The sequence below is a fragment of the Andrena cerasifolii genome, chromosome 5, assembly GCF_050908995.1.
Source record: "Andrena cerasifolii isolate SP2316 chromosome 5, iyAndCera1_principal, whole genome shotgun sequence".
In the NCBI taxonomy this organism is placed as follows: Eukaryota; Metazoa; Arthropoda; class Insecta; order Hymenoptera; family Andrenidae; genus Andrena; species Andrena cerasifolii.
Window position 1 is genome coordinate 6,966,033 of NC_135122.1, and position 19,857 is coordinate 6,985,889.

General features: G+C 48.8%; 1 protein-coding gene across 2 annotated transcripts; it reads left to right on the forward strand.

The window, feature by feature from the left end:
• Positions 1 to 3,836: 3,836 nt before the first annotated feature.
• On the forward strand, positions 3,837 to 15,979 carry LOC143369210 (protein Star). Of its 2 annotated transcripts, XM_076812845.1 has the most exons (6): positions 3,839 to 4,842; positions 12,765 to 12,956; positions 14,415 to 14,628; positions 14,758 to 14,922; positions 15,025 to 15,216; positions 15,297 to 15,979. In XM_076812845.1, the coding sequence occupies exons 1-6, from the start codon at positions 4,766 to 4,768 to the stop codon at positions 15,480 to 15,482; spliced, it is 1,026 nt and encodes a 341-aa protein (XP_076668960.1). In that variant the 5' UTR covers positions 3,839 to 4,765; the 3' UTR covers positions 15,483 to 15,979. The 2 variants fall into 2 exon arrangements, with proteins under 2 accessions (XP_076668961.1, XP_076668960.1); XM_076812846.1 differs by lacking the exon at positions 12,765 to 12,956 and having other exon boundaries at positions 3,837 to 4,842.
• The last annotated feature ends 3,878 nt before the right edge of the window (positions 15,980 to 19,857 follow it).

Sequence of the window (19,857 nt, forward strand, 5' to 3'; positions counted from 1 at the left end):
CCTGGTAGAACGGTAACAATCGCGTGGACCCTTTCATTAAGCTGGGAAAGCTGACGGCGAAGTTGTCGAAAAGGCGGCGGATAAACAAAACAGCCGGCGGAACAAAGTTGCCCATTGTTGGCGCAGCTGCCGTGTCGCCGTTTCCTTTCGCGCGGCGCACACGCGTCCAGACAGTCCTTGCTCGAAGGTGCGCGAGCCAATCGTATTCGCATTTCTCATCCGCCCACGCTCACCTACGGCCGAGCTACTACGCCTCGCTGTTCCTCCTTTCACTAAGTCCGCGAGCGGTGTTTTCCAGCGACGACTTTTCCTCTTCGGCGTGCTAGCCCGCGAGCTTCATCCCCTCTGGTCGCGGCTTGCTGGGCGCGATGTGCCGCTCGAGGAACGCCGTATTAGGCCGAGGAACTCGCGGCGCAGACAATTAGCTTGTTGGTCGTTAACTCTGTTCTGTTTCTTCAGGTACCGGCTGCTTCATGGCGGGTGGACCGGATTAGTTAAGTTCAGATTGAGGAGAGAATGCGGTGTTTGGGGGTTGTAGAGTTTTCGCGGGAGGGATCTCAAGGTCTAAGGATTTGGAGTGTTATCTGCACAGCTGTTCAGCTTGCCTCGCCCTACTTGGACGCGCTCCCTTCTGTTGGAGAATTCCAGGTGTTCCTTGAACTCCCCTGGGAGCCTCGGCTAATGCGTTGGTATATGGGTGTTGAGCAAGCAGTGGATTTAGGAGGTTCCAAGTGGAAGTCGAGGAAACTCGAGGTTAGATTAGTTCCAGGTGACCTATCCATTCGTTGGGGCACTATCTTGCTAGGTTGGGATAGTATTGTGTTATGCAACTGCTCCCTGAAAAGGGACATTGATCACGGTAGAAACGTTTTCGGTTTACACTAGCCGATTGGCAGTTGCTCGGTATTAAAGCTCACGGATGCGTCTGCGAAGCAGGTGCCGCGCGTTGTGGGACGCCCTGTATCGCACGTATACACGTGGAGCGCTGTGTTGCATAGTAAGGATCGCAGGCAGGATTCTATTTTAAAGAAGTCTGGGAGCGAGAAATTATTTACGGCGCGTCCCATTTATTTTCGCAGTTTCGCTTGAAGTGGAACTCGGTGAAGGTGGCCGAGGCCTCCCTGCTTCGGGATGGTCAATTTAGAATCGAGGGACTTGTGAAAAATGGATTTCGTTGAAATACCGCGGGATCGTTACTGTACGCCCGGGGTAAATGTATTGGAATGGAAATGCATAGGCGCCAACGGTAACTCAGTGGATATTCCTTTGTCGGCGAGGGCCATCAATTCCGAAGAGATATTTCGGATAAACTCGGAAGAAAATGGATCCATTTCTCCAAATTTCCATCTCTGGGAGCCGGTCGCGCGAGACACCTTTACCTTTCGATGAAATATTCACATACCGTTCCTGCGAGCTTACCTACACTGGCGTCGCATAGGCGTGACTATGTAAAGTGTCTTAAAAGTGCAGCTATTTGCCAAAGGACTCTGCCCTCAAAGGAGCTCTTTCACCAGAATCGACTCGATTTTCGCGTTTCAATTTTGGGAAACGTCGTTTCAGCACGTACAGGACTTAAGTCTCGATAAACACCCGCCGCGGACTACCACCCTTTAAATCCTGCGAAAGCGATGGGACAGCGAACTAGAAAGGTTGGAAAGGAATTTGGAAAAAAAGCCAACCCCGTTCAAATAACCCTTGGGCTGAGCCTTAACACCCCCAAATTCGAAAATTTGAAATTCCCTTTCAGTTGTGCACCCAGATAGGAGGCAAAGTGGCCCTGACACCCTCCAAGGAAGAAGCTTTGCAATAAGAAAAGAAACCTGTATGTCATTCTTTAAATAAATTTTTATAATCATTAACACTAGAACAACCAACGATTGACGCATACCTACCTCTACCGGAGGGGTCAAAATGACTTGTTTTTTAAATTAACAAGTCATTTAAGAAATAATATTGCATTTTATTTCTGTTTTATATATTTTCCTATTTTATGAGCGAAAATTGAATATGAACTGTACAATAATAGTAACAATAGTAATAATATAATAACGATAGTAATTTTGAAAATAATTACGCATAAAATTCAAAGATATTATTTACAAGTTACAATTATTTTAGCAGAGCATGTATCACAGACTCGTTCGTTACATGTACCACAAATATTATTCGTTTTGTTATTAGTACAATATGCTATTTGACACCGTTTACGTTTCATCGCAATATGTGTATGGTGGAAGAATGAAAAAACTGAGCAAACATAATGCATGTATCTTCTGGCACTTTTTGTGCAACGTATATGTATGAAAATATACATAGTTTTCTAAATATGTATTTGAACCGTACGAAAATAATAAGAGAAACTTCTGAAATTAAACATTTACTTGCGTTCCATGAGGGGTCAAAACGACCCATCACGGTATATGTAGGTATACTACATATAAATTTTAAAGAAAAAGCAAACGAAATAAATCTAAATTATTTGAACATTCACGCGAGTGTTGCACGAGCTTGGGCTAATCAAAGTGCAACATAAGCAACGAAAAACTTTTAAAATGAGAGACTCATAATTTTTCGACCGTGTTCTAGCTGGTTGTACTAAGGAACAGCGACACTATTGGTATTCGATGATTGGGCAGAAAATAGTTTTTGCAGTAAAAGTTCTTATTTAATAACAAAAAAACAGATACCGTATTGTGCTCTGGATGTAGATATTTTTTACTATATTTAATTATTTTTAAATAGAAAACAGGTGATTGAAATATGTTTCTTAAATAGTTTCTGAATTGGTTGATTTATGATTAAAGAATTAATCAATTACTCTGCAAATTTTGATCGCAAACAAATTTTGTACACCTTCTTTATGACGAGTAACCTCTTAAACGAGCAGAAATTGGGACATTCACCTTATTTTAGAAAAAGTCACGCAATATTTGAGAAAACAAAATTGTACTGAAAATGAAGAAATGCCAAACAAGTCATTTTAACCGCCCTTAGTAGATCTAGTGTTAAAATTATTTTCATCCGTTCGACTCGGCTGCCTCAAGATTAATCCCGAGTGCGCCACTGTTCCCTTCACCCTCCACCCCGCTACAGTGCCGGAAGAGCGAGCGTTGCAAGTTGAATTTTGGCGCGTGGCGCGTCTAGTTCTCGACCGCGGGGAAGGATCCCTCTCGCAGACGCGAAACGATCCCCTCCCCGTAGATCCTGTCGTCCCTCGAAGGAGCAAATCCCCGCGGCCGTAATAAAGACCGGCGAGGGAAACGAGGGAGGTAAAGAAGATAAAGAAGCTCGTGATGCTCGCGGTGCTAAACTCCTGTAGCCTCGGACCACCCCCGATCAATCAAGAAAGCGGAGCGCGGGTCTGTGTTTCCTGGGTAGGAAATGGCGGGACACAAAGGCGGGCCACGAGTCTGGCAGGGATCGATAACGCCTTTACCAGGCTGCCGGACGTGGTCGTGGGGACGAGGTTGGTGCTCGATGACCATAGCCGTAGACCCGTGTCCCTCGTGTCGAGACAACACCCCTTGCGAGAGCCGGCCGCTAACGCGGCGTGGGGAGGGGCGGAGAAGGGAGGAGGGGAGAGAGAACGCGCGGAGGCGCCCCAGGTGCGGTTCACCTGGCCAGCTGAGAACCGCTGGCGTCTACCTGGCCGGTTAATAGGAGAGCGTAGAGCACGGAATGTCCTCGCGTAAAGGAGAGCGAGAGGGGCGAGCGAGGCGAGCGCGAGATCGAAGGGGATAGAGCAAGGAGGACGCTGATGGAGGCCGGTGTTTAAAGAAGGACACCCGATATAGAGGCATTGTACCCGGTTATATACCGTCAGCCGTTCCAGGTGCTGGAGGGCAGTCGGCTCTCGCCACGGGACGAGTATATACGCCTGCATTTCCTCCTCCGGTTCCGTGGCCGACGTTTCGACGATCCAGCGTCTCGACGCGTGTTCGAATACCCGGGGCGACGTACACGGGCGCGCGCCTTTTGGCATTTCTCGGCCGGATCGCCGTGGTTGTCGTGGTCGCCTGCACTTGGGGGACAGCCGGCTAAACGGAGCGCCAGTGGGAGAGCTGTCTCGGTCAGGGAGCGAGAAAGAAAGGAAAGGAGGAGAGCAGAGGCGACGGGGACGGCTGTATAACTCGTGTGTGGCTGGCCTGCAGTGCGACATTCGACAACACACGCTCGCCGACTTCCCGTCCCTATCCAGCCGCGCGCCGCTAATAAACTTTCGGTACGGGTCTCCTCTGCTGGCACGCTTGTTCCGTCGCCGCGCGTTCTCTTTGTTCCCTGACTCCTTCGACCTCGCGAGCCGCGACGCCCAGTTGATTGTTTCGCGTTGGGACGCTCGCCGTCTCCGCCGCTCGCTCCCTTCCCCGGGAACGGCCAACCCTTTGGGAAGTACCTGCTCCTCGACGTGCATCGGCTGCCTTCTAACAGAGGACGCGTCGCTGGCTCGGGGAGAGGCGAAGATTCCACGCCGCTTCGACGAGGGACGCGCGAGAACGAGGAAGAAAGAAGGCGACGAGCGCGTAGCCCGCGGCTGCCCGACGGATTATAAAGCGAGAGAAGTCGGAGGGACGCGTCCCTCGACGCCGCTTTTATCGTCGGCCGCAGCGAATTGACCGGCGCGAGGCCGATGTTTCAAGGAATAAACCGTCAGGAGTGAGGAGAGTGCAGTGGACGAGCGGCGTCGGGAGGAGAGGATGCTCGTGGCCTCGTGAAACAGCCCGGCCGATGTCTTCCGGGCGACGGGGTGCGAGACGCAGCCACGTGAATGCCGCGCACCGCTGAACCTTCTTCCTTTCCACGAGGCGAATTATTTTGGACCGGCATGGAGCCCGTGAAAACCAAGTACGTAACCTGGCTGCAGCGTCCCCGCAACGACACACAGTCCCTTGACCGTCGCGATCTAATAAACGCGGTGCGAACCAACGCGAACCGATTCGTTAAGGAGAAACCAGTCGAAAACGTGGATTTCGGCTTCTCCGCGCGACGTTCCGTTCTCGAGATAATCGGCTATGAGAAGTTTGAAAGTGCGGCGCGAGACACGTACACCGAGCAGTTTACCTCAGTTTTTAACGATTACCCGTTTTATTTAATTGGAGAGACTTTCTACAGAGTAGGCTAGCGAGGAACAGTGTCTGCGTTGATAATATGTAATAACTTGTACACATTGTATGTAAATACGATGGATGCCTGCAATGACGCCCATTGCACGGAGTCCTCGCGTGGGATCGCGCACATTCAAGTCCGATTTTCTTGACGATCGAGTGTCGCACGCAGAAATTTAATCGCACTGCTTTAGCTTGTTTCTTGGCGATGAATAAAGCGCGGCGATACGAAGAGAAAGTTGTTTATAAACAACAGACGACCGAAGCGCTGCGACAATTAATTAACCCTTAACTGGTATCCTGGGGTTGCTCGTGACCCCAAGCACCCAAAGTTCGATGTACAATTTTCGGTTGTCTAAGTTGGTAAACTGAATTTCTAATTAATTTTATAATAATAATTTAACTTTCTACGCTTCTATTATTTTATACGTCACCTAAGATGAAAATATTCATAGTGGTTGCTCTAGTGTGGACTTTACAAATTTCTGTGTCCTTTTTTATTTGGGGTCTGCCACGACCCCAGTATACCAGTCACGTTTGCCAAATACAGTATACCAGTTAAGGGTTAATTATTAATTTCTTCGGTTCCCTTCGCCGCGCCTCGTCCAAATGCGCGACGGCCTTAATGCTGTGGATAGTAGTGCCGAGAGAAAAGTTTCATCGGATATTTCGGCACACCCTGTGTACAGAAAAGAGATTCACACTTCGCAGTGATACTTTGGTGTTTACGTTCGTAGCTGCTTGTAAAGTCTCCAATTATCCAAGTTCTTGCTTCCGCAGCTGGGATCGAGAGGCACCGAGGAGAGGCATCGTAGAAAGCTGTGTGTTTCACTGGCATGGATATGAGGGAGCCACGTTTCTTTGTTTCCAAACAAGTCCTGCGTAAACCGAAAGCAATTCATCGTCGAACGAGTTTCCCAATTTGCGCGCAAACTCCTCGACTCTTCAACTCCGGCACTGCTGTAAATTAATTCCTAACTCGTTTACAGTCTACCCGGTCGTAATTTCATAATTCGCTTGAAAGCGAAGGTAGTGCTACATAGTTTCCGATCTCTCGGGATTCTCCCCCCGCGAGGAATCCTCTCCGAATTTCTTCGTTCGGCAACCTCGCGCACCGGCACGAAGGATCGCCGCGTTTGCTCGAGGAGTATCGTTTTTCGTGGCTCAGGCTGGTCGGAAATGGAATCCCGATGATTAATGGCTTCTTCTAAATGGTTCCCTGATCTTGATATTCTTGATCCTCGTAGGATCGCCCGGGCCGACGTGACTGGAAAGAAAATCGATCCTCGGATCCGTTTTTGCCCGTGTCGGACACAATGTTACCGTTTGGCGGGCGCGGAACCGTGAAACGCGATGAATGGAGCGGAGTTTACCAATAGTTTCGAGGGAACGGCAACGGGCGGAGGCAAGATGCGTTCGTCCACGGCTTTTCATTCCCGTTGTGTAGAGAGTCATAAATATTTCATGTTTCGAGCAAGTTGATTCGATAAAAATTCCAGTAACTCGGGGAACTCATTCTCAAAGAGAGATGTTCGATTCGAATAAAAGTGGAAGCTCGATGGGAAACGAGCTGCGAAGGTAAACAGAAGACGAAATATTTTTCCACGACTCGTCGTTTCACTCCTGATGGGACTTTGTCTTTACGAAGCTTCATTCACGCCTATATTCATTGCTCTTCCTCCACTTCTTGCACGCACAAATCTTCTCGGTCATTGTGCTGTTCGTAATAGTTACTTGGAGGCAGTTATCGCTCGTCAAAGTTCAATTCTGTACAGTACGCACTCGTTATGAGCTCGACGAACGGGACTGGCGGCGAGCGTACGGCGCGTTGCGGACACTATTCCGCGCGGCCAATGGCGCGAGTGAGAGAACCCAAGAGCGAGCGAGAGGAACCAGAAGAGCCTCTCGCTCGTTCTCGGGTTCTCTCACTCTCGTCCGCGGAAAACTGATGTGCAATTATTTTAAGCTCAAAAAATTCAGAACTTACAAGTATATGTTTATTTTTTAATTAATAACTTTTATTGTATATAAAATTCATACCGGTTTTGGCCCGGAGACTCCGAGTTTTGAAGTGAATCTCCGGGCTCCGGTTTTACTGGAAAAATCTCCGGGTTGTAGACAAAAAAGAGGTAATAGAAAATTGTGGTATTATAGAATGGTATCAATTTTATATACAATAAAAGTTATTAATTAAAAAAACAAACTTGTAAATTCTGAATTGTTTGAGCTCAAAATAATTGCACATCTGTTTTCCGGGTATTCAGGAACAAAACTTTTTTTGCTTTTTCCATCTCCGGGTTTATATTCGAATCTCCGGGTTAGAATGTGTGGCACTGCGGGATCCATATGGTGATAAGGTGGCAACCCTGTTCAAAACCCGGAGTCTCCGGGCCAAAACCGGAGAGGTGGCCACCCTGGGCGTACAACGCATGGTATAAACGGGCTTATAACGAGTGCCTACTGTACCACTTTCTTTGCTTCTCGTCAGCCTCCCTCGGTTTAGCAACAATTTGTCTGATTTTACATTGATTGAGCCGCTGTTCGCGCATGGAGGATTAGTTGCAATGCTTTTGGGATCCTGCTACTACACGTGTACCCAAACGATGTAGAAATCCTTGATAAAAGTAGTCGTCTTGTGTTTTCGCCCACTCGCGAGCCTCGCAAAGGTCGCTCGGAAATGTGCGTCTCAGCATCCACGCCTGAATCCGCGTGATTTGTCTGCGTGTATCGTGAAACCATGCTGGCAAATTGTACGAGTCTTGAATGAAACCATTATTTCTCGACTCTGTTCCTCTATTAATTAGACTCCCTTTGTAGTGGTCGAACAATGGCACGAGTAATCCACCCAAATAGCGAGACACCAGAGAAACTTGAGCCACATAACCAGCCGTTGCAATCTCCAGCACGCAACAGCTTTGCAATCACTGCGGCAAAACAACTACGTGCAATCTGCATGCAATGCGTTTTAATAAAACTTCGATCATCAACGTTGCATCTGCGACTTCCTCCCGGGCTGCATAGTATAACAGTCGCGTGGAATTTTCAAGAATTTCCAGCCGCTCGTCACGCCAGGCCTCCGTCTCAGCTTGGTAATCAATAAATCCTCCGATTAACTAGGTCCGACGACAATGGATTCTATTAACCAGTGGCATCGCGCTGTGTCCAAACAGTCCGCGGCGTTCGCCGGCGAACAATGAGCGACATGATCGCGCCCCGGCGAAGCATATGAGCAGCATAAAAGCCCCCATTCGAAAGGCAACGCAGCCGTTCCCGTTGCACCAATGCGATCTATTATTTCGAGCCTTCCGCTTTTATCCCCGTCGACTTGTCCGCGTCTTTCGACGCCACCCCGGGGGCTTTCGTCGGCTCGAGCACGGAAACTGCTGCGGCTTCCATCGTAAGACGAGCTTCCTTACAGACGGGGGGGGGGCCACCCCTCGGGACGGGTGGCGAGGGAAAGCCTCGGTCGATCGGGACGGTGACGGGCGAACGGCACCAGCCTGCAGAATCGTGGCGACACGATCTTTCCTTTCACGTGGCAATTGATGTCGGGGGAGACACCGAGCCACCAGAACAATTGGGTCGGTTAATTTAAAGGGCGTTCAACGCGCGAGACGCTCTCAGCTTCTTAACTATCCTCGCAGAAATTAGGCTACCACGGCGCGTGCCGCTCCGCGTAACGCGTTCCCCTCTCGATGATTCTTCTTCCTTTCGCGATACGGAATTTCTGACGGCGTTGCCCTCGCGATGCTTGTTTTTGCTCGCTGTGCACTTTCACGCGGAGGCAGCGGCGTGCTGTGTTGGAACGACGTAGGTGTGGGAAGAATAAAAGGCCTTTTTGGTTTGCAGAGTGCACAGTGGAATGTAGGAGGTGCGAGATGGAAGAGACATTGATTGCGCAACTTGTAGGGAAGAAGAGGGATATTGCAGTATTGAGTTCATTGGAGAGTATTGTGCCGCGTTGGCATATGAAGAGTAAGGGGGGAAGAAGTACAAAAACAATTACAACCGACTTCAAAATAATAAAAATGCACTGAAAGGTGAAAAATAAATTTTCTCCTTATTTAATCTATGTATGACTCAATTTTGTTTTATGCCGGCGCCTCGTCATTTGCACTGTGTAAATCTGGCGCCGACTTAAAAAATTGAAAGTCATAGATTAAACGAGGAAAAAATTTATTTTTCACTTTTCAGTGCATTTTTGTTTTTTTTCAAGTCGGTTTTATTTTTTTTTTAATTTTTACTTTTTTTAGTTATTTAAGTTGTGTAACTACATTTATTTAAAAATATGGGCTGGCCTACAAAAGGAGCTGCTCGTAAAAAAAGTACTGTTTACTAGATTCCGATAATAATGAAACGGATTTATTATTGTTTGCGTAACTTCAAAACTACTGAACCGATTTTTACCGTGCTTCGTCCACGACCTAAGTTGATTGAAGCTAAACTAAACGCAAAAAGTTTCACAAAAATCGGTCCAGTAGTGACGGAGAAATTCGCGGACAAACATAATACATACTAACAAATGTACGTACAAAACCTCGGACTGAGAACCTCTTTCTTTTTGAAGTCGGTTAAAAACAGGGAATGCCACAAAACAGCGTTATCGAGAGAGTTAAATTTTAATAATACTTTAAGTCCATCGGTAAAGAAACAAGGTTGAATGAATTTAATTTTCTCGTATAATTTTCTTTTTAAATAATATCTTGTTCTACCTCGATGAGAGAAACTTATGCTTAGCCAAAGAGTGAGGACATTCCGTATTTTCTTTCAGTTTCCTGTTTTTAATCAGCGTATCAAATCTCTAACGTTATCTTACGGGGTATTTGAACATTATAACCACTTCTGATTCGACAGTTCGGCAGTCCCAGTCGCCACCGACAAAATATGCTCTAAACTAAAAAAAAAATAATGGACAATTCCCGCTTTTCCCCTCACCCTTCATATTTATTTTATCGAATTGAAAATGGACTAGCGAAACAGACCATAGAGAACCATAGACCGTAGAATCTTTACGCGAAATTCTGTTTTCGCCCCCGCCACGGTGCCACGTTGGATTCACTCGGATGGATAGAAATGGATCCCTTTGTTCGCCTGGCATTTTGTCATTTTCGCGTGTAGGAGGACGCGGAAATAAATCCTGCCGGTCAGCGGTCTTTCCTTTGCTTCTTTTCGTAGTTGCGTGGGCGTGCACGCGCGATACTACCTGCAAAAAAAATCGCTTAGAAAGTGCGCGCCGGCTGGCGTGCACACCTTTCTGCTTTACGAGCCCGCTGGAATATGGAACGCTCTCCGTGCTCAACGCGCAAGTGTTGGAGCTGAAAAGTTGCCCTGCAGTTCCCAGGGCCTCGTTGTTTTATCTTCGGCCAGCTTCGTCGGAGATCGAGAGATACAAAAAGTGCCTTACTAATAAATTGAAACGTCTCCCACTCGTCGAGCCAGCGATAGCAACGCAAATATAAATATATAAATATTTGTCCGCATCTCGCTAAGTTGTTCGCAAACTACCCGGGAACTTTGCCGACTCGCGCTACAGGCCACAGTAGCTTCTCCCGTTTCAAGAACATGGCCAGTAAATATTATCGATCCGTCGAGCACGTCGCTTAGAACCTCGCGGAACACCTCTAGAGCTAACTGCAAGTTATTCTCCCCTTTCTCTCTAATTTTCTCCTAACGACGAGCATTGGGATTGAGACAGAAAACAGGGGATGAAGACACGAACACGAGCAGCTCCATAAATCTTCCTTCGTCCCTCAACAGGTCAAGATTGTAACATTATTCCCGCCCACGTGCACGGAACAATGTCGCGGCGACAATGGACGTTCGCAAGCGTAAATATATTTTTTTTTCGCCAAGCAGCAACATTGTTGCCGCGTTAATGCTGCTTTTATAACGGCGGGTCAGTGCGAGGAACGGGCGCCTCTCGCAAGCATCTTGGCCGAGAGCACGGGGGGGAGGGTGGCAGGAAAAAGAAGGGTGGGATTCGCGAAAAAGGAAGTCCCAGAAGTTTCCCGAGGTCGAGAACAAGCGAGCGAACTGCATAATGTATTATGCAGAAATGGAACGCCGCGAAGAGGCGAATGAAAAATGTTTGCACTGGTAACTGCCGTTGCTTTTCATCCCCCTCGCCGCGATTCTTGTTCTTACCTTTGCCACCGCTGTCCCAAATAAAACCCTAATAAATCACCCCTCCGTTTATCCCTCTGCTCGGGCGCCTTTTGCCGAGCAGCCACGGTTGGCCGCCGTTTTTTCTCAAGGTTTCTTGCGCGATGCATCAAAGTCGTAACGATGTTACCCCCGCGATAATTACGGGAATCGATCGGGAACGGGGGCACAGCGACAGGAGAGATCGTTGCACCAGCCTGGCAACTTTTAGATGCAATTACGTTACAGCACACTGTGAAAGTTTAGAGATCCACTGGCCCCGTGTAACGTGTATCGCAAGCTCGATCGATCTTGTCGAAGTGGCTTGATACTCGATGTACATGCACACCTAAGTAGAAAATACGCGTTCATTTCACTTTCCTTCGTCTATCGTTCGTTGAAGTTGCTCGAGCCTTGATTCGTGTAATCAATCTTCTTCCTTCCTCGTTTCACTCTTTGATCAGTTCAGCATAGCTACCACAGAGATTGTAGAGACTCGCGTAAGATCGTGAATAGATTCTGTGCTGAATGGGTGATTATTTTATTCAGACCAGTGCTGCATAGAAGCCTCGCAAATCTTAGCTCGTTTTGTAATAACTGTATTCGCGGCCCGTTGCGTTGCATGAAATGTTAAGGGGCAGATTTGGGGAGGAGGGTGGAAGGAAAATTCGTAATACAGTGTTGTCTCAGTGAGGTAGTACAAAAAAATATATAGTTTGGATAAAATCATAATTCTTTTTAAAAAAACGGGGGCCTTCTGGGCAAGGGCCCAGGCGGCAACTGCTGATCGGCCGCCCTGTTAAATCCGCCACTGGGAGTCGCGCTCCGCGATAATGTGCATCGAAACATTATGGAGAACGTGTCTGAGCGGTTGAAGAGTTTCACCTTCCGCGCGCTCGCTTGTAAGTACATATTCCTTCCCTGGCGATCGAACGGAGTTCCCTTTCGAATCGCGGTGGGATCTCTCGTGCCCGTTATCTCGTTACTACATACTGCGATGTAATATGCATTCGAGCTTTCAGCCGGTCGGCTGAATTTAAACGCTGCATTAACTCCGATCACAGCGCAGCCCTGCACGCGCGACGATCTTATCGTCGCGGCCTGTGTCTGGGCCTGCGTCCCCTAAACACTTGGGGGATAATTCCGCGGCACTTGAAGGGGAAAAGGACGTGACACGATAAACGTACATCCCGCGGACTCTGCTTCCAAAGTTACCAGACGTCGAAGGAAACAGCGAGGGCTCCATTAAAGCGGGAAGTTTAATCGCGATAGAACTTTAGGTACTCTCACCGACGTCGCGCCCCTTCGAAAGCTCGTAACCTCCGGGTAGTGTGCTCGGAACGAACCAACGTCCACGTGGTACTTTTTTCCCTCCCCCCTCGTTTGCTCTAGCTTCAACCCCTGCGAGCAACATCTTCCACTGTCCTATCTCGCAGCACTTACTTTTCATCGGCCCCCGAGCCCGTTTACTCGGCAGTTAGCCCAGCAGAACGTTCACAGGAGACGGTTTCACGTTTGCAGAATGGCCCCCGCGGGGATGCCACCGGTCACCGGTGTCCTGCAGCCGCCGACGGGTTCCACGTTGTCGGGGAGCACGATATCCAGCCAGAAGAAAAGCTGGTGGAGAAGAGTGGCCCCCTGCCTGGCCTTCCTCGCCGCTTTTTCCACCGCCATGGCCTTGCTCCTCGTCTGGAGCGAGGCTGCGGCCTTGAGGTAAATTTCTTCGCCGACTGCTCGAGGTAAAAGAAAGGTGCTTCTAACTGCTGCGTGGAGTTTCTTGCTACCGCTTACCGGTGCCGCGGCGAAGTGCTGGAAAATGCTCGTTGCATCGCCGCACGGCGAACCGGGCGACTCGCTCGTCTTGGTCCGTTTTCGCTTGATCGTAAATCAATGAACGACTTCACCAACACTTAGCATTATTTTACGAGACTTGGCAATCGAATAAACGTCGAATGAAAAGAATGGTTTTTGCTGCCACTGTTCCGCTGATCAGGACCTTATTACGGCGGTGCAAGTGTTTGAAGTTCACCTCTTTCCTTCGAGCGAGATACTTTTTCCAGGTTTTACGAGTGCATTCCGACGGAAAGCTGCACGGTTTCGTTATTTTCTAACGAGCAGGGGGACGTAAAAATTTTGTTGCCCTGTAAAGATGAAGACTCAAATTCAACGAGCCGTCTATGCTAGGCATTTCCACCCTCTCTCTCTCTCTCTCTCCCTCCCTCTCTGTTTTTTATCATCCTTTTCATCGAGTGCACAGAAGCGCGGTGCAACAGATTAAATGAGCGATTAAAAACGCCCCGTCAGCCTTATTACCTTCCCCTTTCTCATTGACTAGCCGGTCTCGACAGGAGCGGGGTTGTTGTGGCTGCGCGTTAATTCGCAGCGAAGCATGAAAGTTTGTCAATTAACGCCTTGTCATCTGTGTGTGCCGAACGGTTGCTCGAAATGTTATCCCGTCGTCGTTTTGATTTCAAAGCTCTTCGCAAGCAGCCTTATCTCCGTACAGCGGTATCATAGACAGTCAAATATTTGATCGTGGCCTTTGACGAAGCGGTGCTAACTGATCTATAGCCGGAGCCTTGTTGACAATACTTGATCCAAGGTAATCCATGAATCTTGTTTGTTCAACAGAAGAGCGTAGCGTTATTGCAGCTCGCTTAATCGACGAGATCGTAATGCCACGTTAATTAACAAATTACCTCGCACAGATTCCATCCATCCCCACGTTTCGCTAAAACATCTCAAGTCCCCATCTACCTTGCACTAATTACATTCAAGCCTCCATTACTATTCCGTCGGTGCGTCTGAATAACATAACTTTATTCGCTGGAGTAATTCAATCGACCACGACCAGCTTACTGCCAGATATATTCCCTCCAACTACAGCCAAGTTATTCCACCTCCCAAGTCACCGAACCACCCGCATCTACCACTCGCCCCCTTCAATTTCTGCTGCTGCTCCTCGAGCAGCCTCGTCCCAAAAATCCTGCATGCTTTCTGGACAGCAGCGCTCCACCGGGGACGTGTCTTCCAGAAACAGAGAACTCGAGAGAGGGCTAGAGAAAGAGAGTAGAAATGTCCATCCGTAAGCCACCCCCGACCACCGCTTGGCTCGACCGAGGAGCAGCTTACCGCCTGTACACGCATTAAAGCCGACGTGGCCGTTTGCAGGAGGCAGGCTTTCGATGCTAACATGACCAGGGACTACGTGTTGAACAGCGTCTCCATGGACAATCCCGAGTTGGTAGCGTACATCAGGGAGGTGCAGCTGAAGCCGACCACCCAGCAGGACCCTTTGAACGCCACCCAGACCTCGGAGGAGAGGTACGTGTCGAGCCTGACCGAGGAGAAGCGCGAGGGTGTCTACGTAGAGTATATCAGCAGGGTGAGTGAGCGTTTCGTCAGGCAGAGGCTTCCCTGTTCTCACTCTAACGCAACTCGGTGGCCTGGTCGTTTGCGCGAAGCTTCTAAGTTTCTGTTACTAAAGAGATTTGTGAAATCATTTGGCTTGCAGATAGGAGCGGTCTCCAGCACCGGCTGGCTAGAGCGAAATTCAAGCTGGAGGGGCGTTCTGGTGCTCACCGATCCCAGGAGCTTCTTCGAGGCTCACAGGAGCACCAGGAACCCGAGAACTAGAGTCCTCCATGCTTGCCTCAGCACGGATAAGGATACCAAAGAGGCACGTGTTTAATAGTAGACTGAATCTAGTTTAGCAGACGCTCCGGCGATCTTCTCTAGCAAGAGAGGTTCACAACGCGAAGTGAGCGTCCTCGAATTTCAGATTACTTATCACCAAGAGTCAGAGGTTCAAGTCACTAAACTGGGGGAGGGTCCGAACAGTCTGGTGTCATCGGACGAGGGTCTGCCAACCACGAGATTGAAGTGTTTCCCCTTGTACAGCGTCCTGCTGGCCTACAGCGCCACCACTTTGGATTACTTAAGTCTGGACAGCCCGGACGCTCAAGACGGTCAGGTGATTATTCGCTGAACGAATCCCTGGATTTCTACAGATTCCTTCTTAGGGGAGATTACAGGGGTTGTGTTTGGCCGCAGGTGCTCGACACGATCCCCTGGGAGACGACGCGGATATCCGTCCTCTCCATACGCTGGAGCTCTCACCACAGCGAGGCGGAGACGAAAAGTCTGATCGACAGGATGACCAGCCGAAGATACAAGCTGATGCACACCACGGACACGGGGAAGCTGATATTTTTGTACAACGCGTTGCTTAAGATTTAACCCTGACGACCCACCATAACTTTTCAACCCCTGGACCGTTCCACGTTCCCCGCGCAGGACCCAGTCGCGACGAGACACATCTTCCTACGGTTGCGAACCGAAGACCGTTCGAGGGGTCATCCCTGTTCAAACGAAACGCGATCACGAGCCGCGTGTCGCGTTTTCGTTGTCGGCGGAAACTTGCGCGCCGTCGAACGCGTCTTTACGCTCCCCGCAGGGACATGTTCCTCCCCGCGTGCGCGCAGGGATCGTAGAACAAGCCAAGACGAAGTCTCTTCGTTTCAGTTCATGATTTCGCGCGGGAACTTTTTATTTGCGCTATCGATTCAAACGGACACCGCGACGAACACTGTGAGCGCCGTTTTGCTGGTGATCGTGGAAGCATCGAGCCTGGATCCCCAGCTCGCGTATGCCTTAAGGAAGTGAACCAAATAGAGGACGAAGGGAAAGCGACAATGTACCGTGGGAGGAAGAGAGAAACGTAAGACGCGTATTTAGTTTCTTACTAGTTTCTTACTAGTTTAGTTTCTCGTATTTTAGCGTAGCGGTGGTTTTAATGTAACGCGTTCAGCCAGCGTAGAGACCAAGTCAGCCAGGGAGAGACACTTTTTTACGAGCGATGTAGATTTTATTTGTGAGAGAAGCGACGAAGTCTGCTCGCGGTTCGCGATGCGCTCGTCGAGACGAAGATCGTGGTCGCGGATCAGCGAGAGCTGTCGCAGTGATAATCGATTAGTTACTCTGATTACCTACACCACGGGCCTTACTAGCACGTAAGTCGATATTTAGCTAAGGTATTGTAGAATGTCGGGTGCACTTTGCTCGTTACCGAGGGTTACTCTGCTCCATTAGGAAGTTTACGGTTTTACGAACCCACCACCGCGCAGTCGTTGCTTTGAAGGGCGGCGAAGTTTGCGCTTTGGTTTAGCTGCCGTTCCCTGACAGTTTGAGTTGCAATTTATTTTTAGTTGAAAGTCTATGGAATAATAATACTCGCCGATCCCTGTCACCTTTTCTTCACGGGGTTGTTTCATTTACCCTCGATCTTCCGAGCGTGGAATCGAGCTTCAGATATTGTCTTTCATTACCGCGGCAGAGTAACCTCGCGACGAGGAAAGTGGAGCCCAACCTTGATCGCTGAGGCAGTTCAGCGTGACACCCGCCAGCGAATCGATCGGCAGCGCGATACTTAAACTTCTGCCCTCGCGACGAAGTTCACAGGGTTTATCAGCCGTTTTTACGACCCGCTGATCGAGAGCGAATTTATTTTCGGCCGGCAAGCCCACGTGGCCGCGCCGCACTTGGTATTCGCCACGATAATCGCCTATATTCCGACGAATACAAATAATCGTTCCTATTTTGATAGGGGGGCGAGCCTCGTTATCGCGCGGCATTCTCGATAGATAAAGGCAAGACCGAGGTAACGCCGGACAGAGGATTACGATATTTCAAGCGACCCGTTGCTATCGCCCCTATCGATCGACAATTACGCACTGCCGTTGCTTTCGCATTTTCGTTTGCACCCGCACATTGGAGGGGCCACTCGATCGTTCCGTTCGAACGGCACGCGATTCTCCGTTTCACCTCGTTTCCATCGCCGAAACCTATGTACGGTTCATCCCGAAGGAACCGTGTGGATTCTTTCGGGGAACAATAAAGGCAGATATTTTGGAGGGCTGTTTATTTATACCGTGGACCCTTTCTTCACACGTTCTCGCTTATTAATCTGACCTAAACGAACAGCCTAAAGCAAATAAAATCGACAGTGTTGTATTTCATTACCGATAACCCTGAAATACCGAGGGTGCGGCGCCTCTCCCACAATTACCCTATTCGTTATTCGAGATTTGTATTTCAGTAAAATGTTTGCCCATTTCTGATTCACAGTAACACCCTGGGGACCCAATCTTCCTTTTCCTCTACCTCTCCAGGACCCTCATTGAACCACCGTAGAACAAACTTGTGCGGAACCCATTTCGCAGCAACCCAACTAATTCTTCACAGAGAACAATAATGAGGCAGACATTTTGGTAGACAGCATGCTCCGCCGAGGTTGCGGATTTTCATCGTTTTTGCACGTCGGTTACTGTATTTTTTTTCCTGTCACGATCCCGTCACGCTGATGCATCGAGTTCGCGCGGTGCAGTTTAAACTTAAATTAAAAACCCACCATTATTTGCCGGTGAAATATGCATGTTGCGCTTCCGTTTAATCCCGCTGGGTACAGCTATACGTTCCAGTGCTCGGCAAAAAGTTGCGCTTTAAAGGGTGAATTATTGGGGTGTTCCGTCAAAAAGATTTTCGTAGGACGCCGTTGTCCTTCGAACAAGTATCCGCGGGATCTTTTATTTCTCCCAGGGTCGCGTAAAAAATCACTGAAAGTTAAAGCAGCAAGAACAAATGGGAAAGGAGAATGTTGCTCGGTAAAAGTAACGCTACGTTTTTCGCTACCCCCGTTTTCATCTCGAGGAATATAAAATTGTGATTCGATGCGGGAGCCTTTTAGCTCGTTAAAAAAAAAAAAAAACTACCGCAGAAGAAAACGGGTGGCTCGGCAAAAAAGGCGAACGCTTGAAAGTAAATCTAAGGTTGCCAAGCGCCACGTGTCTGCGATTCGTATCCCAGTCAGGCGCTCTTCAGTGGATACCCCGCGTTTATCTTTTGCAAAGCCAGCGATTCATCAAAAAACCCTCCAGATCCCTCCAAAAATGCTGCGTGATTTTTCAACGGGGGCGATAAAAATCTGTCTGCTTGTACAAGTCTCGTTCAAGTTTCACGAAAGCTCCGGGGGAAGTTTCCCTTCCAACAATCGCAGCTGACTACCCCAATTTATAACTTTATCGGCGTCAAGCTAGTTGCCGAAGTATCGGCACCGTTATAATACTCGCGAGCTTTAATATTGCCGTAGTAAAACATACCAAAGGAGCTCGGAGAGGTCGCGGAAAGTTCGGAAAATTCTGCACCCCGCTGGAAGTTCGAGGGGGGAAGTCGTCTGTCTTCGTTGCGACGGTACACCAAGGGATGCTCGTTACGTTACTGGAATGACATAACGCATATACACGGTGGTTAATTTCCGCGAGTTCACGGCGAACTTTATTAGACAAAACTATTATTATCATCGACCAAACATGATTTTATCATTATCACAGCAAACGATCGTATCTATTTCTACTATTTACATTAGCCTGAGTAACCATCCGAGTTGACGAAAGAGAATCGCCAGCGCAATCGTTTCCGCGGTTCCCAGAACCTGCGCCGCAGGAATTTCGATCTCCCCCCGCAATCGAAAGCACCGACGAGACGCTCCCACCCCGCCGGTGACGCGAAGTCAGATCGCCGATCGAAGATCCAATCTCGGTGGAAACCTGGCGCGATGTCGTATCGCTGATAACTCGTCGCGGTTTCTGCGGACTTAGCCTCGCCTACCGCCGCTGCTTCCTGAAGCCGAGCTCTTCTTTTTTTTTCTGCACCGTCTTGGCCAGATAAAGACTGCAGTGTCGCGATCGCCATTGATTTATTGACGTTAATGCCCATTGCCGTTGCTAATCAAACATCCACTGGACGGAGATAAGTCTCATTGCCGAGTGATTTATACGTGGCTGTCCACCCTGGCGAGATTCTCCAAATTGTACCGCCTCTCTCGCTTATCAGGAGCCGAATGTTTCCACGCCAGACGTTTCGTGGAAGCAATGAAACTTCTGCGGCGGCGCCGCTCCAATTTGAACGATAAATTTCTTATTATTACTATTAGGTATTATTATTACCGTTGCTATCGCGTCGGGACGATGGTCCGCGCGCCGTCTCACTGCGGTACTTACAATCATTCGATTTATAATAGCGGCCACTGTGCGCGCCAGCTATCAACGAAAATTATTGCCAGAAATAAAAATTGCGTCGCGGTTGCGGTTCGCCCTCGGTCCACGGATCCGTCCAGATGTCCGTTTTATTCCACTGTGGAATTGTAAAGTTCGTTGATTTTGGGCGGGACACGTTGGAATCGATCGGCGCCGGAGGATTTCGCGGCGAAATGGGGGGGGGGCCTCTTTGATTGATACGACTCCGATCGTCGTGGCTGACAACGACGCCAAAAATCGATGGGAGATAAGGTGGTTTCAGGTGGCCAGGCTTCTGAAGGGATTAACCGCTGAAGAGGACACTCGAGCCCGAATATCGATCGTTCATTAGTGATTAATCGGGCGTAGGATGGGAACGCGGTTAGTGCGAGATACGCGAAGTGACGAGGAATGTGCTTGATTTATTTTGAACTTGTATCTCCTGTACTCTTTGGTGGGCGATTGATCGAGCCTGGTTCGAAGTCACAGCTAATAATCGTGAACGTACTGTCCAGTGCAATAGAAATGTCGACGTTAATATT